General features: G+C 43.0%; 1 protein-coding gene across 1 annotated transcript; it reads right to left on the bottom strand.

Annotated features, from left to right (window-relative positions):
* Window positions 1-20,584: 20,584 nt before the first annotated feature.
* On the bottom strand, window positions 20,585-24,661 carry PMAIP1 (phorbol-12-myristate-13-acetate-induced protein 1). The gene is made up of 2 exons (XM_031441812.2): window positions 24,413-24,661; window positions 20,585-22,210 (listed from the first exon to the last, which is right to left on the bottom strand). The coding sequence occupies exons 1-2, from the start codon at window positions 24,468-24,470 to the stop codon at window positions 22,104-22,106; spliced, it is 165 nt and encodes a 54-aa protein (XP_031297672.1). The 5' UTR covers window positions 24,471-24,661; the 3' UTR covers window positions 20,585-22,103.
* Between the last annotated feature and the right edge of the window lie 160 nt (window positions 24,662-24,821).

Raw genomic sequence — 24,821 nt, 5'->3', positions numbered from 1 at the left:
CACACAAGATGAGAGCATCCCTGCAGAATTGGGGAGGAGGTTTGATTAGATCAGCTCCAGCTTCTTACTGAGGACCAGCAAGGACATGGAGAGAAAGAAGAAGGAGGTCAAACCACCTGCCCCATGGTGTTTGTGTTAAACATCCAATAGTCAACTTCTTGGATTCTATTTGTGGCCTACATGATGAAAGATTGTTTGAAGTCAACACAGAGAAATACTTTTTTGCAACTGATTTTAAGGTTGTGCTTGAATGCAGTGAGTATGGACAGAGTCTTCTAGAGCAAGCTCTTTCTGGAATTCCCCAACACTCATGCCTGAGCAATACAGACATTATCTAAAAACAGGTTGCTTTTTGACTATGTAAACCAAGATGATTACCTCAGTTTTTTCCACCTGGACAGCCTCCCTAGCTAACAGCTGGTGAGGGTTTATAGGAAAAAGGAAATTTGACTAGCTTGGGCTAAAATATAAAAGTATTTCTTAGAGGAGAGAGGGTATAGCTCAAGTGGCAGAGTGCATGCTTAGCATGCATAAGGTCCTGGGTTCAATCCCCGGTACCTCCTCTAAAAATAAATAAATAAACCTAATTACTCCTCCCAATAAAAAAGAAAAAAAAAAGTATTTCTTAATCTTCAGAGTTTAAATTGTTACTGGTATTTCTAATTAGGCCCCATAAAACCCTCATTTCTGTGTCAGGATACTGATAATATTATCTAATAATATAACAGAAGGTATTGTGCATTAAAAGTGCTGTTCTTATTTGTCCTTGGCCAGTCATTCACTTCAGACCATGTGGGTTATAAAAGATACAAGGTAACCTCACGAGGTTGAAGTAAGCTAGGTTCCATTTCCATCCACCCCCAAGACAGAGTTCAATTTACACTGTGCTAAACTGACATCACACCTCCTGTGTGATAGAAGCCTTTACTTATATAGAATACAGAAAAAAGTTGGTAAACATAAGTACCCAAAAGGGGCTGTGTATTTTAACGTCTTTTTCTCTGTTAAACAAATACACATCACTGAAATTTTTTTAATATTTTACAAGCAAAATCCACTTAGCAATCATTTTCAACTGCTTCTGACTTAAATCATTTAACCTTCTAATGGTCAAGACAACAGGTGTGCATGGAAATCCAGCACCCAAATGAGTGACATCTGAGGAAATAAAAAGGAGAAAGTATCACCTTCGCTGCATCGCATCTGTACCTTGACCCCCCGCCCTTTCTCCCTTGGCCTCTCATTACATTTTTGCTCTCCCCAAAATCCAAAATTGTTCAAAATCCAAAATCATAAATTGAAACACACTGACTTAGTTCTTTCTGACGGCTGTTATGGAACATCACAGACCGGGTGGCTTATAAACAACAGAAATTTATTTCTTACAGTTCTGGAGGCTGGACGTCAGAGCTCAGGGTGCCAGCATGGTGGGTTCTGCTGAAGATCCTCTTTAGGGCAGCAGATGGCTGTTTTCTCATTGTATCCTCACATGAGAGAGAGAGAGAGAAGAAGAGGGAGAGAGACAGAGAGAAGGAGAGGGAGAGAGAGGGGGAAGCAAGCTCTCTCGGGACTCTCCTAAGGGCACGCATCCCATGCCTGAGGGCTCCACACTCATGACCTAATCACCTCCCCAAGGCCCCAGCTGTTACTACCATCACATGGAAGGGAAGGGTTTCAACATATGAATTTGGTGGGGGGACACATTCGGTCCATAACACACACCCTTCTTGGATGGCGATCTCCACCTCCCAGCTCTCACTCTCTTCCATCTGCTACATCTCTCTCCAATTTCATCAAGACCTCTAGGCACCTGAGCCCTTTCCTGCTGCTCAGCCATGCCCACTCCTGTCCTTACCCACAAAATATGCGGTGGTTCCTCACCTCTTTGCTACCAAGGTCCTCACTCCCCAGTCCCCTTGTCCTTTAGCCATGCTTAGCCCCTAAAACCCCAACCCAGTTCTAGCCAGCTCTCCACCCTGTTGTCGTGAACGGCTGGAGGAAACCGGTCCCTCCACCCCACAGAGGGAACTTGACAGTGATGCTGCCAGTAGGCTCATGTTTTCCTGCTCAGCTGTTCCTCACTCAGGCTATTTTCAACCTTCTCAGCTTTCTTCAAACCCTCTACCCCAGGACGGCAGATCTAGCCAGCTGAGGAGCCGACCCATGTCCTCTTCTTCCAGGACACCCAGGAAAATGACACTTCACAGCCCTCATGCTGCTGAGATCTGGTCCCGGGATGCGAGCAGAGTGATGTTGCACTTCTCCTAGGTCTGGCCCATCCACACCTCCCACAGATGATCCTCCATCTCGTCCCTCTTCGGCACAGCAGATGCTAATGACTGGGGCAGACTTGGATGTCACCAGTTAAAGAATTAGAGTCTCTGTTCAATTTGACCTTGAATGAATGACTTTGGGAAGCAGATCACACACACACACACACACACACACACACACACACACACACACACACACACACTGCTACCTGCTCTCTCCACTGTGTCAAAAAGGTTTCACATGAAGGAGAAATAAACTTAGGTTAAACCCCTGGGGCAGGGGGTGGGGAGAACCCCCTCCTGAGTAACAGCCCTCCTCACCTTCACACTTAGCATGTAGCCTTGCCTTCTATCCTCCTGAAGAAGGAAAATCAAAATGTTTTTTCTTCTCTTCTAAGTGATGGCAGCCAACTTCCGGTAGCCTGAGTAACGGGCTTAGCCTTTCCTATTCCATCCGGGAGACGCTCTCCCAGAACTCACATGGCCTCAGCTTCTCAAAGGCAGTGTGGAGGGGGCCATCTGAGGGCAGGAGGAGTTCACAGACCCTGGCCCAGTGCTCTGCCTTTCCCCACAGAATTATGTCCTCATCTAACAGTTTTATGTCTGAAAGCCTTTCATTGATCTTCCTTATGCTTCCATAACAAAAATAGGTTTATAAATTGAAATTGAAAAAAATGATTTCTTCTGACCATAAAGCTCTGTGTTGAAAAAAATATTTTTTTCTGGATTGAATTATATTTACAATTGTTGTCAGTCAACAACTGGTCACAGCATCTAAATACTACATCTTCTAAGTCATTAAATGTAAAGTAAATATAAAGCATAATATAATAAAGGTATTTTGCATGAAGCGCTTCAGAAAGGAGTGGGAATGTTTTGTTTAATGATTTGGGGATTTTTTTTCAATTATTAAATGGATCTGTGGATGATAGACTAAAACTAGTTTCACATCAGTTTTATTCCTACTTTCACTTTTTTGAAATAGTTGTAAAAACTTTCCTTACCTAAATAGAAACAGAAGGAATCTGGGTAGAAAAATGTCATTCAATTATCTGAACAACTTCTCAGTTTGACTGGTAAAATAAAACTCTTTCGAAGACATAGCACAAAAATAAATTACCTTATTCGTTGTCTGTCACTCAAAACAAATCACTTGAATAGGTGTCTGACTGAAAACTAACAGCAAGTTTATAACTTCCTCTGATTGAAAACTCCCTAATTTGCAAAAAAGAACCCACCAGCCCTCATCAGTCACTGGCTTTCTGAACACCTCACGCACATTTCCAGCTGTCCTTCCCTGTCACACTCAGGGGCATTCACACCCGGGATGGTAGCCTCAGTAAGATTTGTAATGAATGGGCAAGGGGTGGTTATGAAAGACGACCTGAAGGTAAACTCCCAGGCAGATCAATTTTCTGAAAATACACATACTGAAGTTGAACATCCAGGGCTTCATTCCCTAAAACGCCCCAAGTTTGGGTGCCCCTTGGAAAGCCTTTGCATCTGCCTCCAAATATATGGAGACCACAGACTGAACACCATTAACCTAACGAACTGGCAGGTTCCCCAGAGGAACCCCCTTTGGGCCCTGGACCCCAAAGGGCAAATGCCACTTCGTCTCTTCCTTTCAGAGCAGAGACAGTTCTCTTAAATTCATTAATACCTTTGAGTATAAACCAGGCCGATGCCATTTGAACACAAAGCAGCAGTTGGGATTTTAGGTGTGGGAATTACGTTTGATTGACTCTGGGCTGGTTATTTTTAAAAGACAAGTGCGTTAATCATGTCGAGCTTGTGGGCTAGCCCGGTCACAAGAAGCTCTCTGTGGGCGTCTGTCCTGGTGCAGTTTGGAGAAACAGGACATCCACACACCCCAGGGGGCTGTTGGCCGTGCTGACACAGCCTGGCAAACTTGCTGCTTCTCCTTAACTAGATGAGGCAAGACCCAGGGTTTGCTAGAACCAGAACCTCAGGGAAAACAGTGGCCCCCTTCCCCTTCTCTGCAGTGAGTGACCACTGGCCCCAACCATGGTGGTAAGAAATTCCAACCCTTGACTCACTTTTGGATGGGGACACAACTCTTCTTTACTCCCTCTGGGTCTAGGGAGGAAGAAAGGCAGCATTCAAACTTGCTTTGTTATTCATACCGTGAGCCTATGTTTTGTATGTAAAGAGAATCCGGAACTAGAAAGTGACTGTCAAGTAGATCAACATCCTGGAGATCCGTGTTTGAACAAAGCTCTTCCATAGCACATCAATTCACAGGCTGACGTTCACTTCTGAAGTAGCACCTTGCTCAGAGTCTTCCTGATTCCGTTACACGTGGTTGGGATGCACACAGAACACGGCTGCCTAAGGTCGTCACAGCATCCCAAACCAAGGGAAGGTGACTTCCCCTGGACGGGCTGTGAGCCTGCCGCTGGGTCCTTCCCCTCTGCCTCCTCACAGCGTCAGCAGTGCCCTTCCTCCTGGTCAAGATTAACTTCTCATACTGGCTCAGAAAACCATTTCCCTGCCTCTTCTGGACTCTTCCATCTAAATACCACCCTTCTCCTGTAACACCAGTAACCTCTCTGCTCACACCATCCCGTTCCCACTTGAAAATACTGAAGATTCTCTCTAGAAACTTGCTCTTCCAGATATCAAAACATAAAATGCAGATGCAATCATGAAAATACCTTTTCCTTTAACTGCAAAAGAAATAAACAGTAGTACAGATTCCAGAACCAGACCAAACTGCATTCCAGAATGTACTTGGTAGTCAGGTTGGTATTTCAAATCAGTGACAGAAAGAGCCTTGTTTAATACGTGGCGTCAGGACAACCATTTTGAAGATAAATAACTGGATCCCAATGTTACTGCTTAAGCCGAAAGAGATTCCAGATAAACCAAAAGTTTAAATACAAAATATATAAAACCGTCTTGATTGGGGAAGCATTTCTAAGCAGGGACACAAAATCCTCAATTTTAAAGGAAAAGAGTATTAAATCTGTTGACACGAAAACATGAAACTTGTATTTACATTAATAAATAACTATAATTCAATAAATAACTAAAGATCAAGGGCAAACAATAAAGAAGTCGAGCCCCTGCTGAGACTCCTCCCCAGAAATGCTGTTCCTCTAACAACTGGATGAACAGAGCGAGTGGGATACGATAAAAAGTAGGCATTTGGTCTCAGTCCTGAGCCAGGGCTCCTAAAACTCTTGAAATCCCCTAAGTGATAAGAGTCTTTTTGTGTGCTAATGAGATAGCCGGAGGCTGGGGGGGGGGGTGCCTAGACCACTTCAGCCTGGGGGCTGGTCTCCAGAAAGGTCAACAGGATTAATGAGACAGAACGTCAAGCTCCACCCTTTGAGGGAGAAGAGAAGGGCTGGAAGTTGTGTTCAGTCACCAACGGCCAAGTGCACAAATAACAAAAACTCCATTAAATTCCCTAAGCAACCGGGTTTGGGAGCTTCTGGGTCGGTGAACAACTGAGATGCTAGGAAAATTTTGTGCCCGGAGAGGGCGCCGTAAACCCACTCCCCTCCCCCACCCCTTGCCGGACGCATTGCTTGCATTTGGCTGTCCCTGAGTAGAATTCTGTATAATAAGCTGGTAAAGATAAGTAGAATATTTTCCTGAGTTCCGAGCCATTCTAGCAATTATGGAACCTGAGAAGGGGGGTCCAGGGAACCCCTTATTTATAGCAAGTCAGCCAGAAATACAGGTCTGCACTAACTCCAAGTAGGTAGTGTCAGAACTGAACTGAATCCGGAGAACTGGAGAGTTGTACGGTGCAGGAAAGAACACCCACACATTCAGTGTCAGAAGCGTCAGGAGTCAATGCAGTTCAGAAGCCAGTTATCTCAGATCGCAGTAATCCGGGGAGACGGTGCCCCCTCCACTTCCCCAGGCGCTTGTGCAACACCAGGTCTCAAGTGGAGGCTATGAGCCTCTCCCCCACTCTTTCTTCCCTGCTGCCCTAGGAAAGGCTGGGGGCAGCAACCTTCAAGTTTGGTTTTTGCTTTACTCACACCCCAGGCAGCTGGCTTCCATTTACTGGGAAGAAAAAGAACTTGCTTCTATGTCCACCTCTGGAACTAGAAAGTTTGCCTTGAATCCTTGAAAGTATGGTAGATTTTACAATACCTGTTTTTCAAATGAGAACACTGAGATTTTGAAATTTCAGACTTATGTGCCCAAGTTTACCCAGCATTGTGGTGTCAGGGCCTAACACTTCTGCTCTCTGCTCAGTTCAGGTCAAGGCTGTTTGCTTTAAGATGGGGTTTCCGCTTTAAGGGGCCACTGCTCTGTCACCCCGCGTGTAAGGTCTTCGATTTTTCTCCCCACACAAATCCCCATTCCTAAATCCGCCCACTTTTGGAAAGCTGCTCTGGTTCCTGGGGGAGGCTGATGTTCTGAAGGGATGTTAGAGTCAGGGAGAAAGAAGAGAACTTTTCTCTGAGCCTGAAGGAAGAACTAGAAAGGTTGGCAAGGACAGGGTGTGCTTGGTCTTCTGGATGTATCCTGCCAGACCGGACAAGAATTGTTCGTGAAAAGTCAAAGAAGAGGAGCTCCCACGGTAAACAGTGTGTCTCCAACCATCCCCCCTGCCAGTCTCATTCACCTACCCCAGAAATGTTTTATTCTGACTCAGCCGCAGAATCTGAGTCATGGACACACCCACACATACTTGGCAAGTCCTGGCCAAGACGCTCTGTCCGCGCAGCCCTCTGGGCTTTTCTAACGGCTCAGAGATTAAGCTTGGACTTTCTCACCAATCAGATGGTTCTCTTCTCTGGTTAAAACAACACCACTCCCGCTTAGAATGAAATTACGACACCTTTCCCAGGGGGCCCCTTGGGGCAGGTCTGGAAGATTGAGCAAGACAATCCAGAGTTGTGATGGGAACAATGGGTTTGAAGTGTGGGTCTTTCCTAAGGCAGGCAGATTCTGAGGCACCTGCTAGGAAGCTAGGAAGCGTGCCTGGACTTGTGAGTTTCCAAGACAGGCGCTCATTTCCCATTTCAGCCTCTTGTGCAATGGTCCTCATTTTTTTCATTGACCCATTCGCCTTCTTCACATTGATAGTTCCCACTCTTCCTGGAAAATGTGATGCTAACGCAGAAAAACACTGGCAGTTCTACATCCATAGATGACGATAATAGTTTGCTGGGAATGTATAAAAATAGCAGTAATAGCAAATCCTTACAAAACCCTTACTGTATACCCGACACTGTCTTAAGTTCTCACCATATTTTAACTCATTTCATCCACACAGCAACCTAAGAGGTTGGTTGTGCTATTCTTCCGGTTTACAGATTGGAAAACTGAGCCACAGAGAGGTTAAGTAACTTGCCTCGTGCCTCACAGCTAATAAGCGACGGGTTCAAAACCAGACTCTATACCCTGCACCACCACACAGTTCTGCTTCTCAGATGGTTTATCCGTGAACAGGACTGCATAAAAGCAACAGTCTCAGACAACAATGGAAACTGTCATTCAGACCTCGGGAGCCGCCCACCCTCCAACAGATGTGGCAGACCCCAACACAAACATGAAAATATGAGAATGGCCTTTGGTCAACTACTCACTTCTGAGCTTCTTTACTGCTGTCTTTTTCATGTGGAAAAAGAATGGAGGAAGTGAGTGTGCACATTAATTTTGAAAAATTCACAAGGAAAATGGGACTCTGTTAAAGGAATGCAGTTGGCTATTTTCCAAGCAGTTTTACAGAGGCTCAAAACAGCCTAAGTCTCCCCTGTGAAAGAGGTAATGTCTTTTCATAGCAGAAAATAATAATTGTGCATTATTTATTTTTAGGCAAACAGTTCTCTAAATCATTGTTTAATTATAAATGCAAACATAGACCAACAACCAAAAATCTACACAAATTTCAAACCATGAGATTTATCTAAAAAAAGGAAGATTGCTTTTCCCTCCCTGACTCTCTGATCTAGGATTCCTAACATCCAGAAAAAAACCTTAACCTTCTTTAAACAGGCATTAATATTTAATATGATTTTTCTTTTTTCTTTTTAATTTTTCCACAAACAAACAAGCAAACAAAGAACAAGAGTTTTTTTCCTTGTTTTTCTGGTTCTGCTAAGACAGTTCTCCCTGGAGGCAACAGAGCTTGGTGTCTGCTGCCCAGAAGAAGGAAGTGCATGGAGCATCCCACCAAAAACTCAGTCGATGTATCAAAGCATCTTCCCGCCGTGCTATCAAAATAAAGGGCTGGAAAAATGTCACCCTCGTTTCCATTCAGTTGGAAGAGAAGACATCAAAGAAAGCTGCAACTTATCTAAAGAAACATTTACAGCCATAGGCAATCAGTCCTCCCATGGGAATTCTCAGTAAGGAATCCGATAGGAAGATGTGGTCACACTGTACTTGACAGAGGAATTGCCTGCTGTCGGCAAAATGAAACACTCCTCAGAGACAAGGCATTTACGGGTTACCGGACACTGGCATCCTCTGGCAAGAGAAGCGTGGCCCTGTTTGATGGCATTCCAAATGTATGTGTCATCTGGGGTGTTCAAGTCACAGGGCTCCAACCATGGAGAAGGAGCCTCCTGTTTAGTTTACGAGGCAATATTGAGCAAGGTTTAGAAATACTACATTTGACATAGAACTAAACATTAGCCAGTCCGGGATGGCTTTTTCCCTCCTGTTTTCACAGCAGGTTGAACAAGATAAAAGTCAACCTTATAGAACGTTTAAAGCATGAAAAAGTTGAAATGATGCACAAGTGGTCAGGCTTCAAGACCAGAATATTTGACAAGGTCCTTATCATTGTGAGGCATTTTGCCTTTGAGAGTATCAGGAAGTGACAGGTGACTATCAGTATTTTGGCCACAGCTTGGAGTATTCCTTAGGGTGGGTCGAATCCTCAATTTTTTTCACCCTTTCTTTGAAGATGGGAGGCTCTGAAAAAGACCAGAGAATCTTCCTCAGATTCAGAAACAGCCAAAGATCAGCATAAACAAACACAAAGCAGCATGAAGAGCTGTTTTCTGCTGCTGGGCCTACTGCAGGGACTCTGAGCAGGAGAGATGGTGTTGCCGAAATGGATTTTTGGTAGTTTGGTTGGTTGGGTAGGAGGGTGTCTGGTTTGGTTTCTTGCTGTGTACAACTTATAGAAGAGGTGGCAAATCCCAAGGAAATTAGCCAAGATCATGAGTCTTTAATGGGAGGTAAGGAATTACCCATCCTCCTTCCCTCCCCTGCGATCCTGACATTTTCTCCACGTGGGAATTGGCATCAGGAGAAGGAGTGACTTTCCCAGTTCTCTCTTAGCAAGTTTGTTTGCAACATTTGCCTGGTTCTCCTGTCTCTAAGCCCAAGGTTCTCCCTACTTCAAAATACCGCCTCTTTGGTGGTCATGGGCTTTATCATAAAGGCCACCAACCAGCCACAAGCCAAGCCATCTTCTTTCACAACTATCACAACCATGGCTTCTGCATGATGGTCCTATTATACTGGCACAACACAAACTCACGTGAAGGACGACCCCATGGCAGTGCAAGGTTCTGAGACAGGAAGCCAGAAGCACCGCACATAGTAGGTGCTGAATAAATAGTTTATTAATAAATTCATTAATATGTGAGTAAAGTATGGCATGTTGTCTGGGCATTATACACAAAAGGGGCAGCCCACGCTGTTTTGTGTACTTCTTCCCTCTAACATTCTTGAAATATTCAGCTGACAACACTAAACTTACTAACGATGCTAAGCATAGAACTAAAATTTGGCTCATTCTGATCTTCCAACGCTTTAAGTAAAGCATCAAAATTCAATATTGTAAATCAACTCTACTTCAATTTTTAAAAAGCGTCAAAATTCAGAACATATGGAATGAAATGAGAGCTGTAATGAAAATACTTTGTAATTAAAATACTCTTAAAATTATATTAAAACATTAAAATTGCTTTAAATGTATTGACAGTGATTATTTCTGGCACTGCTATAGTGGGTAAATTTCTCCCTCTTTTTTCAAGCTTTCTGTATATTTTGAATTTTTTAAGATTAAGAATGTAACTTCAGAAGAGCAGACTGATATAACAAACTAGTGAACAGAATAAAAAAGCAGCAGATTCACAGATACAGAGAACAAACTGGTGGTTACCAGTGGCGGAGGGGGAGGGAGGGTAATATAGGGGAAGGGGATTAAGAGGTACAAACCATTGGGAACTATATTCAATTTTTTGTAATGAGCTGTAATGGAAAAGAATCTGAAAAAATATATGTATGTGTATACGTGTAACTGAACTGCTTTGCTGTATGCATGAAATTAACACTGTAAATCAACACTTCAATCAAAAGTACGAATTAAAACAAAAAAATACACATAATAAAAAAATTTCAGAAAAGAGGTATAAAATAAGCTACAAAGTTATGTTGTGCAAACACAAGGGGATATAGCCAATATTTCATAATAACTGTAAGTGGAATATCACATTTAAAAATTTTGAGTCACTCTATTGTATACCTGTAACTTATATAATGTTGTTCATCAACTATACTTCAATTTGAAAAAAAAAAAAAAAAGAGTAGACGGTGTTGAGAATGAATGGAAAGGGGTGAAGTGTGGTTCTGACCACCGCTGGCCAGGTCCTAGGTCCTGGCCCCTCCCCTCAGAAGCCCTGCATTCTAGAGGGGGCATCAGACTGGTAACAGATCAACAAATCTATTTCAAGTGGTGAAGAAGGATAAAGCAGGTTTGAGGTCTAGCAAATGATGGTGCAATTTCTTTAAAGGATACTCAAAGAAAACTTCTCGGGTTAGGCGATACTTGAGCAGAGTCTGAAGAGACAAGTGAGGGCAGGAGCAGGGGACCAGTTAGGAGACCATTGCAAGGACCCAGGGGAGTGATGACTGTGGTCCTGTAGAACTGAGAAGGGTTATACTCACAAGGTAGAGCTGACATAATTGCCAGTGGAGTGACAGGATGTGAGATATAACAGAGAGAGAGGTGCCCTGGGTACATCAGGACCCGTGAGTGTGGCCTGAGTGTACTTTGCTTCAGAACCAGCCCAGCGAAAACCCTATCTTGTGAAAGATGAATGAAGCTTCACTTTTCTGAGCACCTGATACTTTTCAGCACACTTTCCCCCATCCCCTTCCTCGTCTAGATTCATAGCAGTCCTGTTATCTCCATTTTTGGGCTGAACAAAAAGGAATCCTGGACTAAATAAATTAGCCAGGGTCACGCCACTGGTGAGGAATAGAACTGAGACTAAAATCAACATTGTCCGATGCACCCGAGTAGTTCTTCCAGAGGCAGGTGACTCCTAGGAAACAATGACCACGTGTTTCCGCCTTTATATTCTCCACAGCACCCAGCAAAGTGTCTGGTTTCTCAGCAATGAACTCATTCCCATGGGGAGAGGCCACGGGCAGCACCATCCCAAAGACTGAGGACGGGGGCTTCGGAATCAGACGGATCTAAGTTCTGTCTCTCCCTCTGCATTCAGCCTTCTGCCTAGGCGGGCTTCTAAACCTTCCAAGCTTCAATTTCCCTCTTGTTAAAACAATGTGGGGATCATCAGACTTAGCCCTGAGAGTTGTGGGAAGGATTAAATGAAATTATACTTACAAGGCACTTAATGCAGGAGCTGACACACATCAAGCAATTGGAGAGGGTAAACTATTATTAAAACAGGGACCTAGAGACAGTGTGTAAGCCCTCCTCGCTTCCCAGCCAACAGTGCATTTCCTCCCAAACCTGTTATAAGACCCTGTAGCTTAAAATAAAGCAACTGGGGAGGTCTCTGGTGCTCAGCCACACTCGGCCCCACCTGCCAGGCCCCGCAGTGTTGGCTGAAGAACGCGGTCTGAGTCATCCCAGCTGCCAGCAGAGCAATTTTAAGTCCCATGGGGGCCATGTGCCCGACCAGATCCACAACACCCCACACCCAGCTCTCCTGTCTGCAGAGAGATGAATGACAAAGGGGAAAACCGTATGTGTTTCTGGGTGTCTGGATAATCCACTAGGGAACAGGGTCTTATCTGAGCCTCTATCCAGCTTTGGTTTCCTTAGCAACGGCAGAGCGACCCCTGGCTTCTACAATACCAGTCTGCAGAGAAGAGCAGAGACGTGGCGGTCATTAGGTTATTTTTGTAGATAGCGAATTAAACAACGAAATCTAGTTCCATATCTGACATAAGAAAGTGAAATCTTTCTCAATTCTGTTAGCTTACCTGTTTGCTCCCCTTCATTAGCTTGTTAAAAACAAACAAACAAACAAACAAACAAAAAACCACTTCCTGGTAATTAACTGGCTGAGTCACCCAACAAGTGTGGCCCATCTTCAGGATCAATAGGTCTTCCAGCTGGCTCACTTTTCAGATTTACGTTAGATGCCCCGTCCTCATCACCCCTCATCCCGCCTAGTTGTGGGGGTGGTTGCTTGGATCCCCCCACCCAAACCCCATACCCCCTTAGGAGCTATGCTGTGTTCTCTTCTGTGCTCATTCTTCTTGTGTGCGTAACAGTATAGAGAGGGGAGGAGAGAAGCCTCAGGAGCCAGTACCCCCTCCCCTACACACACCCTGTACAGCAGCAGAATCCAGCAGAGACCTGGAGGAAGTTCTTGAAATGCACACCAGAAGCATCTCAAATCACAATACTCATGACCCTCAACAAGCTCTGGTTCATCTTGAGTTAATTCTTATTGTTTCCTCTGAGACATGTGAACTAGTTACCTTTTCATTCTTTAAGATTCATTGTGGTGATGGACAGGCTTTAAAAATGGATTTTAAAAATCCCCAATTCCTGGTATTTATGCCCTAGTAACTAATCCCTTCTCCTTGAGTGTGGCTTGAACCTAGTGACTTGTTTCTAACAAGTGGAATACAGTAAAAGTGATAGGATGTCACTTCTGTGATTAGGTTATAAAGCCCGTGACTGCCGTCTTGTTCTCTCTCTCATTCTTCTCCAGTATTTCCTCTGTAAAGTAAGCTGGAGAGATTAATATGGCAAGAAATTGAGGGTGGCCTCTAGTCAACTACCAGTTAGAAAACAAGGTCCTCAATCCAACCACCGTCAAAGAACTGAGCCCTTCCAACAACTGAGAGAGATTGGAAGTAAATCCTTCCCCATTTAAGCTGTCAGGTGAGATTACAGCCCTAGTCAATACCTTGACTGCAGCCTTGTAAGAGACCCTGAAACAGAAGATTCAGCTAATCCATGCTTAGATTCCTGACCACAGAAACTCTGAGATAATAAACATGTATTGTTCAAAGCTGCTAAATCTGGGGGTAATTTGTTTCATAGAAATATGCAACCAGCACACCCATCTCAGGCAACATCTATTCCATGAAGACTTTAATAATACTTCTTGTCAGACACACACACCCCTTGTGAGTCTCAGCGCTCCCTCAGCACTTTGTGCTCACCCCTTAGTACAATACTTAAAGGATTAATTATAATTTTCTGGTTCTGTCTGTCTCCCCACTAGACTTTGAGACATTTGAAGCTGTGACATGTGTTCTTAGTTATTTTGTCTCTAGTGTCAAATGCAGTTCTTGGTACACATGGTCAAAATTATTTTATGGATGAGTTAATGAATGAATGAATGCCATTTTGCGAAGTGATGCTAGTGATCAAAAAATTAATTAGATCTGTGTCTGTCTATAGGAGCTTATAATCAAGTTGGAGAAACAGACACAAAATCAATTAACAAATTTGAATGATATCAGTATAGTATCATGATTTTTAAAAATATGTCCAATGGGAACACAAAAGATAGACTGTCTTTTCCGATTGTGGAATCTGAAAATACTTCTCAAGGAAATGACTTTTGACATTGGCCTTGGAGGATAACAGAGCTTTGAGTAGCAAAGATAAGAAGGAAAGGAATCCAAAATGAAAACTATAAATAAATCCTAAAAAGTAAAGAAATCTAGCAAGGAGACAGTCAGGCCTGTGCCAGCGGGGACGACAACTGGAGGTTAATTAGCTTAAAGGGGGCACATGAGGTCATTACTCTTAGAGAACATACTGAAAGCAGAACCTTGGGAAACTGACATTTAAAAGCCAAGAGGAAAGAGGAACCAGCTAAGAAGTGTTTAGAGGATTTTACAGAAGTTTGAAGGAGGTGAGGCTCAGAGGTTGAACATGATGCAATAGTAAAAGAGCTTTGCGATGTGGCAATTAGGTTGCTAGTGACCTTTAAGAAGACAGTTTCTATGAAAAAATGGAGATGGAAGACAGATTACAAAACGATAAAAACACAGTACGTTTGAGGAAATCAACCAAAGAAGAGTAGCCTTTGGAGAAGCGCCCCACTAGACCTGCCTGGTCAGACTTCTGAGTCCCTGGCAATGTTGATAGTGAAATAGCTTATCTGATAAACAGCATCTTTCATTACTTGCAATAAAAAATATCCAACCCTATCAATTTGTCTATACCTCTACTAGTAATATGTTGACATAATTACTATCAATTTATAATGTCTTGCTTTTTGATAGTTCAAGTACTTACTTTTTATTCCAAATAGTAATTCATTGGGCTATTCATTTGCCTACTTTGGGGGTTTTGCTCTCACGTACATTATGCTTAAAATGGCATTGTGTCTATAAAGCCTTTGCAAAAGAATTAAAATTAAATCCATCAATTAATTAGATTTTCTTGAATAGTTTTCAAAAGTTTTTAAACTCCATCACAATCTTACATTCTTTCTGGATTTTTTTTTTTTTTGCTTTACTATTGTTTGCCTTATAAATTGGCCCTGTTTTGTAATTGTATTTAAAAATATATTTTGGGTATATTACATAGACTTACACACTTTGATGCTATATCCAGCCAGTTGCTTTAGTCTCCTTAATTTTAATAGTTTACATTTAGATTATCTTGTATTTCCTATGGTGGCAATCATATCATCTGCAAATAAATGTCAATTTTCTTCCTTTTTAATTCTTTATTATTTTTTTCTCTAATTTTACTATAGTGACTGGAACTCAAATAAAACCTTGAATACAAGCTCTGGGGGGAAAAAAACCCACCTGACCCTACCAGACATTTTTCTTTTCTCTAGTGAACAATTTCACAGTTTATAACTGTTCATTCTGGGCCATTTGTAGAGGTTTCATCTGGTTTTGCTCATCTGTGTCCTCACCTAAACTGTAAAGTCCCTCAGTCGGGGAGGGTGCTTCCTCCAGCTCTTCACTCAGTATGTACTTAATAATGCCAATAAAACCATGATAACATTCAGCTTTCATAAACTCTTTGTAATCCCCCAGAGTATTTTTTTCACCAACCATTTATTGGGGGCTTATTAACTGCCAGGCCCTGGGCTGACAAGATTTACATCCATGATCTCTTTTAATCCCCTTACGAACCTTGTAATTCCACAGGGCTGGGGAGTTATAATCATGCCCTTCTCACAAATGAGCCAAAAGTGGGAAAAAGTACATTATAGTTTATTTAGATGAACATCCTCGGAGTTAAGTCAGCTAAAGGTACACTTACAAGCACTTTACAACCACACAAGGGTGACCAGCTCTCCTGGGTTTGCCTGGGACTGAACCATATCCAGGACATGAGACTTTTTTTTTTTTTTTAAACCAGGAGAGTCCCAGGTAAACCAGGGCCAGAGAACTTTCCATAATCTTCAGCGATGAAACAATAACATGTTGTAACTTTTCAAAAAAGGGCCAGTACCTGTGACCCTTCTGCAATATTTATTATGAAGAGAATTCCAATGTAATTGTAATATGATTTCATTTAAAATTAGAGTATATTTCTAAAAGTTTAGAAAAACATACACTTTTTCATTTCACCAGCTTATTCTTGGAAAAATATGGTTTACAAGCAAGCCACACCTTGACCATATTACCACCCTTCTTCGTCCTTTCTGTTAATTAAAATCTTGAAGAAAAGCCCAGATTTATCATCCAGGCTGGTACTTTCCCAGGGCCCCAGGGAGTCATCTGTGAACCATTAGCCTGACTTCCTCATATTCTTCTATAACCACATTTTGAAAGTTCAATAAAAGTTTTAATCCTGATTTGCTAATTCTCAGAAATCTGTCCTTTTTGATGTGACACCAGTAAAAACTTCAAAAGGAGAAAAGGAGGCATTTTCTGACTTCAGTTGCAGGTGCTGTATTGTGTTGTATGTCTCTCTCTCTCTCTCTGTTTTTTTTTTTTAAGGGATGTTTTTCCTCCTCTGCTTTCTGATGAACCGATAATTATGTTTCCTGAAGACAGAGGATCTGAGAATCTCTTCTTAAAAAAGTAACCCTTCACAAACCCAGAGGATTTCATAACCCACACAGCCGGCCGCGGCTCCCTGCCCTTCCTCCAACACCAGCTCCTATGAATCATCAAGGAACGCAGACTGGTTAATTTCGATGCTCTCTATTGTTCGGTTTTTTTTAAAATGGTGGCAGCAATTTTTTCTTCCTTCCTAATTCCTGCTCAGCTTTGGTGAAACAAAGGGACAGGCGACAGAACACACAAATCGCTGTTTTGACTGGATTCTTTGAGTCCCTTTCTTTCCCGTTACAAATAGCTCCCGCAGGTCTGTCTCAGGAGGTGCCGTTTTGGCGTTTGCTGGTAAAAAGCGAGCCGGGGCGGGGGGGGGGGGGGAGCGTTATCTTTCAGAATTCATTCCACACTCGCCCCACACAAAATCCCGCCCGGGGATGCGAGGCGGCACCGCCTTCCCTGCTGGCTCGCTCGGGTTTTCTTGGAGTAACGTGAGACGGTTTCCTGAGCTTGCCTGTCCCCCTCGCTGGAGGTGGGGAAGCAATTAGCGACAGGGCTGTGCTGGAGGCACTGGAACCGGGGCGGCACTTACGGGTATTTCTCATTTAGCGGCTGGTTTAATAATCAACCTTCAACCCTCAGAAAACTCAGGGGTCTGAGACCTGGCTGTATTTAATGAGGCACTGGGCTGGAAAACAACCAGCTTTGCTCTGGAATGAGCACCCTCCACCGACCCCAGGGTGAAGAAGTCATATCCTGGTGACAAAAGAAGGCAGCTTTGAGGTCAGAAAGGCACAAGTTCAAATCCTTTGTCTTCCACTCATTTGCCAATTGACTTTGGGGAAATTGCTGATTCTCTGAGGCTGTTTCCTTCAGTATTAAAAAAAAAAAAAAAAGATAATCATATTTTCCAAATGGAAGTATTGTAAGCACTAGATGAAAGAAATGCAACTCCCCTTCCCTAAAGCCAGGATTTGACTTCTGTCCTCCAAATCAAGAAATTTTCACAGTTTCATCTCAGAGGAGAGCCGGCACTTCAGAACCCCTTGCTGAAAACAGCCTTAACCAAATCTAGTCGAGTTCAAACCAACTGGCCGGGTTCTACTCTCTGTCTTGAGGTGATAGTGTGTAAGTCAGGACTTGGTTTTTTATACAAATACATGCAAGGGGCTTTGGAAAATTTAGTAATATTCAGGAAACCTAAGATGTACAAGGTGACAATAAATGTTCTACCATCTCTGAGAAGTTACAAATTAAAAGCAGATGGCCTCATCAAGGGAAAAACTGCCACTTCCTCTCCAGCTCAATCATTGCCCTGCCACCTTCCTTCAAAAGGTTTCGTTTTAGTCTAATAATCTTAATTGGACAAGATCTTCCACAGCTTGGCAAAGAAGCTAAGCTCTAACCCTCCATTTTGAAGGAGAAGTTAAGGACAGTCACAGAGCATGACTGAGCCAGATGTCAGGCACTTTCTCATCTCATTTGATTACCAGAATGGTTTGAAATAGGTGCATTTTACATCATTTTATAAGAAAAAAGAAATCAAGTCATGTCTCCAGATTCCCCCCCCCCCCCAAGAGTAAATGGCAAAAAGACTGACTGATTCCAAAGTCAGAAGCCAATGACAATTGTGGGGAGAGGAGTTTCTGTGGTTTTGAAAAGAGCTGGGTGAAGACGTGAAGTTGGAAATGAACAAGTCTCATAAGCTCTGTCAGAGACCGTTAGTGAGGGCGCATGGCACAAAGGAGAGAAGCCTTCCAAAGCACGAGAAATATCAAGGGGTTATTTCCACGTTCTGTTTTCACCCCAAGCCCAAGCCCAGGCTCCCTGAATTGTGCAGTTTCTAATCACAGAGAGTACACACACTGTGAGAGGCAGGCTGGGACCCAGACTTCTAAGTAAAGGACTCCTAAATCCCCACCTTTAACTCATTCAATTTTCTGATTTTTCTGGTGTTCTAAAAAGTAGTCAATTTGGAAGAAGACGGTAGGTGGGTGTGACAGTTTGACTCCGAATTAGCTAAACCGATTTCTGAAAGTCCTCAAAAGAGTAGCTCTGAGTTAGTGCCTGGATCATATTGACAAAAGTTTTGCTCTTGGACCATGACCTGTTACATGAGAATCCCCAGGTGATTACCAGGCAAGGTATGTCCCGTCAGGTGACCCCACCTATTTTTAGCCTCTCCTAAGAGGCAGCCCTGACAGAGTGACACCACCAACAGGGAAGCCAGAATGCCCAGGGAACCCTCACTTCCCAGAAAATACAAGTCCAAGAAGTTCTTGCACAACTTCCTCCAGGACTTAGAAGCAATGTTAGGGAGAAGGATCTGGATGATAGAGGTTTTTGTTTTGAGTTTTGTGGGGGTTTTGTTATTGTCTTTTTTTTTTTTTTTTTTGCCTTTTTACATCCACTCTTTAGCGTCTCTTTGCAAACTTTTCAGTTCTCTCCTAATACTGTCTGAAGTGAGGGGGGCTAGTAGGACTGAAAGGGTGGTGGGAGACCTTCTTTAGACTCCTTTGTCACCCCATTTTCTGTTTCAGATCACAAGGGACCTTAAAGATGCTCTGGGTCTCTTGATTTCAACTAACTCTGGCTCAGACAGGCTGCCTTGCTCAGAGGCACACAGCTCAGTAATGACTGCCTTGCAAGTCCAGCTTCAGCCTTCCAAAGTCGGGGGAGCCCTTTGCACCTCATCACTCCTGGCCACCATCCTCTTTTCAACGTGTTGAAAATCTCCTGCTGCATCTTTCCCTCTGACACAGGTTTGAGGAGTTAGACAGGATTCTCACCCTTGATATTGTTCCTGCCGTGTCCTGTGTGTATCAGCAGTTATTGGAAGGGATTAAAAACCCCAAATTGCAGTGCACAGCACCTTTCAACTGAAAATCAAATTGTTCGTAGACACATGATAGATAGATAGATGGCTAGATGGATGCTTTTCAAATATACAGACCCTGGTGCAAATCAGGAAGTATTTAATTCATAGTAGTTTTTTGTCAGTCAATAAATACATTACAATTACGTGGACGTCGTGGGGAGTTTTGGGACGTAATAGAAAATGTGTAGTTCTCCTACCTGAAGACTGTGAACTGTGCCTAAGCCCTCCTGTGTATTCCTTATATAAAAGAGCAACAAGGGTACTTAACCAACAAAGGTAATGACACCAGTGGTTAAATTCTGGTTGTACAGAGGCTTAGGGACAGGGACAAGGACAGGAGTTCCTCTTCCACTGACCCTTACAGCAAATCATGCATTCACCCCACTTTTTGTGAAGCCAAACTCCCCCCTCCTCCAATTTTGTCATCTTCCATTGTCACCTTCCTCCCCTTGTCACCTTCCTATAGCTCTTCCTCTCTCTCCCCATCTAAGGGAGGCAAATTACATTCCAGGACTTCAGCAGACTCAGAGGCACGGGTGGGTTGAAGATGTGGCCTTAGATCGAAGCCACAAACTAGGGGTATCTTGAGTTCTCACACTCAAACAGGAAGGCCACAGGAGTCACACCTACTTGTGCACATGACTTGCTTCAGATGAAGCAACACTTGCTGCTCGGGGCTGGGGCAGAGGGAGACGCGTGAGGTCACCCGCACAGAAACGGCGTAGAAGCTCCCCTTGCCTCGCAGTTCAGCAGCCAAGGATACGGGCTCACCACACCTCTAATTAGATCATGGATCTCTGTAGGCTACTTTAAGTAAATCACTTTCTGGGCATCAAAGTAGGGCACTCAGCGGCACTCAAGACCTATGCCTAGGGGTGGGGGCCATAGCTCAGTGGTAGAGTGCAAGTTTAGCATGCATGAGGTCCTGGGTTGAATCCCCAGTACCTCTGTTAAACAAAAATAAACCTAATTACTTCCTCCCCTCCCCCCCAAAAAGACCTATGCCCGGCATGAAGTTCCTATTTTTTACTATTTCCTTTCCCAATTTAAGTATACATCCCTTGACAGCAGAAACCATGCCCAACACCCCTGTGCTCCCCACTCCGACCACAGGGCTGGAACACAGGAGACGGTCCAGCCCAAAGGTAACTGCTGATGGAAATCAGTTAAAATATTTTGGTTTCATAATGAATACTCAGGAGCTTACAAGATGAAAAAAGTAAACACACAGCAATGAATGGTGGTAATTTTTAATAGTTTAGAGCTACAGCATCAACTTTTATATGTAATATATATATGTATAAATACAGTTACAGACCATAAATATCCACATAGCAAAATCTCTGCCTCTAGGCAGACTAAAGAAAAGAAATCTTTGCAACTAAATAAACTAATAGCTTTAAGTAATACTGAAGAAAGAGATGCTGAGGTAATTTTTCATCTAAAGTGACTATAGGCTATGTTAAAACATTCTTACTGTAAGAGTTCAAGTAGTTAAAAACCCCAAAATGGAACTAATACACATTTTCAAACTAACGAAAAAATATCTTAATTATAAATAGGTAAAATAAATAAGATTAGCCCTGCTGAAATTCAATCCTGACATTATTATTTCTTTTCTGTATATTTGGGGACTTTATTGACAACTTGGCCTTTTGATAATAATAATAATAATAATAAATCAAATTCATGAAACCCTTCTCAGAATCTACATATTACTCTAAAGACATATATGTATGTAAATGGGATTTTCATTATGAGCGAGCAATCTGTTCCTTTAAATATACATATATATATACAACCCCAATTATGAAAAACATGCTTAATTTCTCTTGAAAGATTACTCTTATACAATGCATTCTGACTAGTATGAGAAAGGGCATTTTACAGATTTTAAAAACTTTAGAAACATTCATTTTCTTACCAACAGTTACTTTAGAATAGTTGTTTTACTAAGTTTTAATTACAGCAGTAAAAAAAAAAAACCTCACTTTTTTTTGTCATTATTCCTGGTTATGCAAAACCCTCATGCTATCTTTTCATATTCAACCTGTGAGAATTTTACTGCCACCAAGTAACACTTCTATCAAATTTTTTTCAAAGTATATAGCTTCCCAGTTAAGGTCTATAGGAACACATTTAGTGAAAGTTCATCTGAATAGAAACAATACATTTTGAGTAAAGAAACTACAGAATTATTTTCTATCTTATAGCAAATTATTTTCTATTTTGTAGTGACCTAGGAAATCAACATTCACTATGACATTCAGTGTTCTCAGAAAACAAATGTTTACTTTTAACAAGATAACATATATAAACCAAATATTATACATTGTTATGGAGTGGTCATTCCAGAAGCAGAAAGAAACATTGAACGTATTCTATTCTTGGCCCTGTCTACAGTCTAAGCCTTTGTCAACTCCTCTTACATTCGGCTGGGCAGCAACCTTCCGCAAAAATAGCGGAACAAGTCTCTAAGCAAAAAACCAAAATTTGTAAATAATGAATTCCTTATTTTCAAAGCAATTCCATTCTTGCTTTGAAATAAACAAAGTGATTTGATAATGTTCTCACATCCCAAAGAATGACTTCCGGGAAACCAACAGAAATCCATCTTTATCCGAGAGCAAGTGAGAGCTCCTTCACACTCTTCTCCACTACAAGGCAGTCTCTCCTCTAATCGATGAAATCTGCACCTACTACTGGGAAATCTTCGGCTTTAAAGGAGTCTCCTCATTCGAAGGCTTCTAAAATCATGTTCCTGAGCGGAAGAGTTTGGATATCAGATTCAGAAGTTTCTGCCGGAAATTCAGTTTGTCTCCAATTCTCCTAAGCTGAATGGCGCACTCAGCTTCAGGATCTGGAAAAAGAAGCAAAACACCAAAGTTATGTTGACATCACTGCAAACTGCAATCAGCCAGTTAATATGCCCATCCTAGGGACGAGTTGAGGATTTATCCTGTGACGCGTATATCTTAACTTTAACTTTATGTACACTTGCTCCCTGAATGTGAGAAAGGCTAAACACACACACACACGACATCCATGAACACACGGTAATTCATAAACAACAATTCATTAAGGTTAGAATAAAGACATTTCCTTTGCAATCTTTTTTTTTTAAAAGCATCCTGGGTGAGGCAAGTGTTACCTTACTTTCAAAAATAGACATTTATGTCGTACACCACAAAGAATGAGTGAGCCTTTGTCTGCCTCAAGTGATGTCATCCTTTTCTTTCTCACATAGGATTGGTTGGGGAAATAAAAGTCAAATTCTAAACTCTTTTATGTTGTTCTTGAGTAGAATTTAGTTTTTACTTTATTTTTTATTGAGTTACAGTTGCTGTATTATATGTTAGTTACAGATGTACAATACAATGACTCAAAATTTTTAAGGGTTATAATTCACTTATAATTATTGTAAAATATTGGCTGCATTCCCTGTGTTGTACAATATATCCCTGTAGCTGATTTTATATGTAATAGTTTGTACCTCTTATTCCCCTACCCCAGGATTTGTTTTTTTAAATGGCAATAATTCATAGGTCAGATTATGCCCTCATAAGGGGCAAATCTAAATGTATTCTTAGTCTCATCAGAAAAACTCTCAGATTTTCTCATGAAAGACTCATAAAATCTTCTTCCAAAGTTAAGTCCACATTTTCTCAAACAATTTAGAAATTTACATTTTACTTTAAACCCAATTCTTCCTACAAACCCAAAAAAATAGCACCTAGTTGTTTCCTTAATCTTTTGGTTACAGCTACACATCTATAAATGTATTAATAAAAAAAGGTAAGTACATGTGGTGATGGATATTAACTAAACTTACTGTGGTGATCATTTCACAATATATACACATCAAATCATTATGATGTACTCTTAAAACTAATACAATGTTATATTTCACTTATATCTCAATTCTTAAAAAATGTATTACTATCTAATTAAGTTTAAGAGGGACCTCTCTGCTGTCCTTTATTAATGGGGACTGAGTCAGATCGTGAAGATTACGTACAGATTAACCTTTCCGCAACATGGCCAGAACGCTCGGACATCACAAAAGGTAGACAAACCTCCCAAGTAAGAGCCAGAGAGAACAGCATGATGCCAACGTAGGCACCGTCACATTGGCAATGAACCACTTCCTTCGCAAGCCCCACGGACTCTATAAAATTAAACCAAGTTTAAAAGGGGTCTACCACCGTCTGATGCAACAGCAGCGGGACCCACACGGATTTCCAGCCCAGGGCCTTCTTGCCTTCTTGCCTACTGCTCCTTACTGCCTCGTTTGGTAAGATTTATAGGGGGGTGGGGGGCAGGGAGGAATAACCTGAAAAGTTATTTGATGGGGCTACCTGGATGGGGAAAAGCGGAGGAATGGATGAATTTTAAAAATGGACGATTTAAAAATCTTCCTGTTCTTCTTCTCGCCCATCTCCTCAGCTAACATCGATTATTAAAATGTTATACTTTTAACTTAAGTAGCAAGGCTTTCTAGGCTCCTGACCTCAGTGGTCCTTGCAGGGCCTCCATAACCCTCCATCAGTCCTTTGTGATTGTATCAAGCATTGAACTACTTTTGTTGGTGTTAGGGGTGGAGCGAGTGGTCACACACACAGAGCAGGGTCCTCAAAATATCCACGACTCCGGAGGAAGAGGGCCTGTCTCAGGAAACGCTGGGAGGCCAGGCAGCTCTCCGAGGCTCTCTCGGCCCCACCTGCCATGACAATGACTTTCTCCGCGTGGCTGTCGCCCGTACTTGCACTTTTCCTCCCCGCGGCCCCGGGGCAGGGCAAATGAGGATGGAAGGCAGGCGAAGGAGAAGCGGCTTCCAGCATCAGCTAAAATGCAGTTGCATCCCAATCCCGAACTGAGCTTCCCTCTCTCGCCCTCTCCACGGTCTGGAGAACGTCCTGGAGGCGCCCTAAAGCACGTGCAAGGGCGCAGACCCGGCCCGATCTTGAGGCCCCGCGCAGATGGGTTGACTCCGCCCGAACCGAGACCACGACCCCGGCCCCCGCCCCAGCCAGGATCTCCGCGGGCCCCAGCTTCTCCCTACCTGCCGGGACCCGCGTAGGGCTCGGCTGCGCGCTCTTACGAGCCCTCTTTCCAGGCATCTCCGCAAGCAGCCGCCGGGAAATCCGCTGCAGAACCCGGGGAACGCAGTCCCCCCAACTCGAGCACCTAGGGTCTGCAGGACGCGGGCTGCGACGCGGGGCGGACTGACCGGAGCAGGCGATCAGACGGAGCTGGACACCCAACACAGCGCGCGTCCGAGAACCTGGCAGATATGGGCTCCCGCCGCGGCCCGCGCTGGGACCTAATGGGGACTTCCCGGTGACGTAGCGAAACTTCACGCAGGGCCCGCCCCTGTCCCCGCCCCCTCGGGCCACAGCGCGAAGGCGGGGAGCGCGCGTCCCCGGTGGCGGGGAATCCCGCGCGCCGGGCTGTGCGACCGGCCGGGACCC

The sequence above is a fragment of the Camelus dromedarius genome, chromosome 28 (genome assembly GCF_036321535.1).
Source record: "Camelus dromedarius isolate mCamDro1 chromosome 28, mCamDro1.pat, whole genome shotgun sequence".
Classification (NCBI taxonomy): domain Eukaryota; kingdom Metazoa; phylum Chordata; class Mammalia; order Artiodactyla; family Camelidae; genus Camelus; species Camelus dromedarius.
Note: the sequence above shows the minus strand (reverse complement) of the source record. Positions and strands in the feature narration are given on the sequence as shown.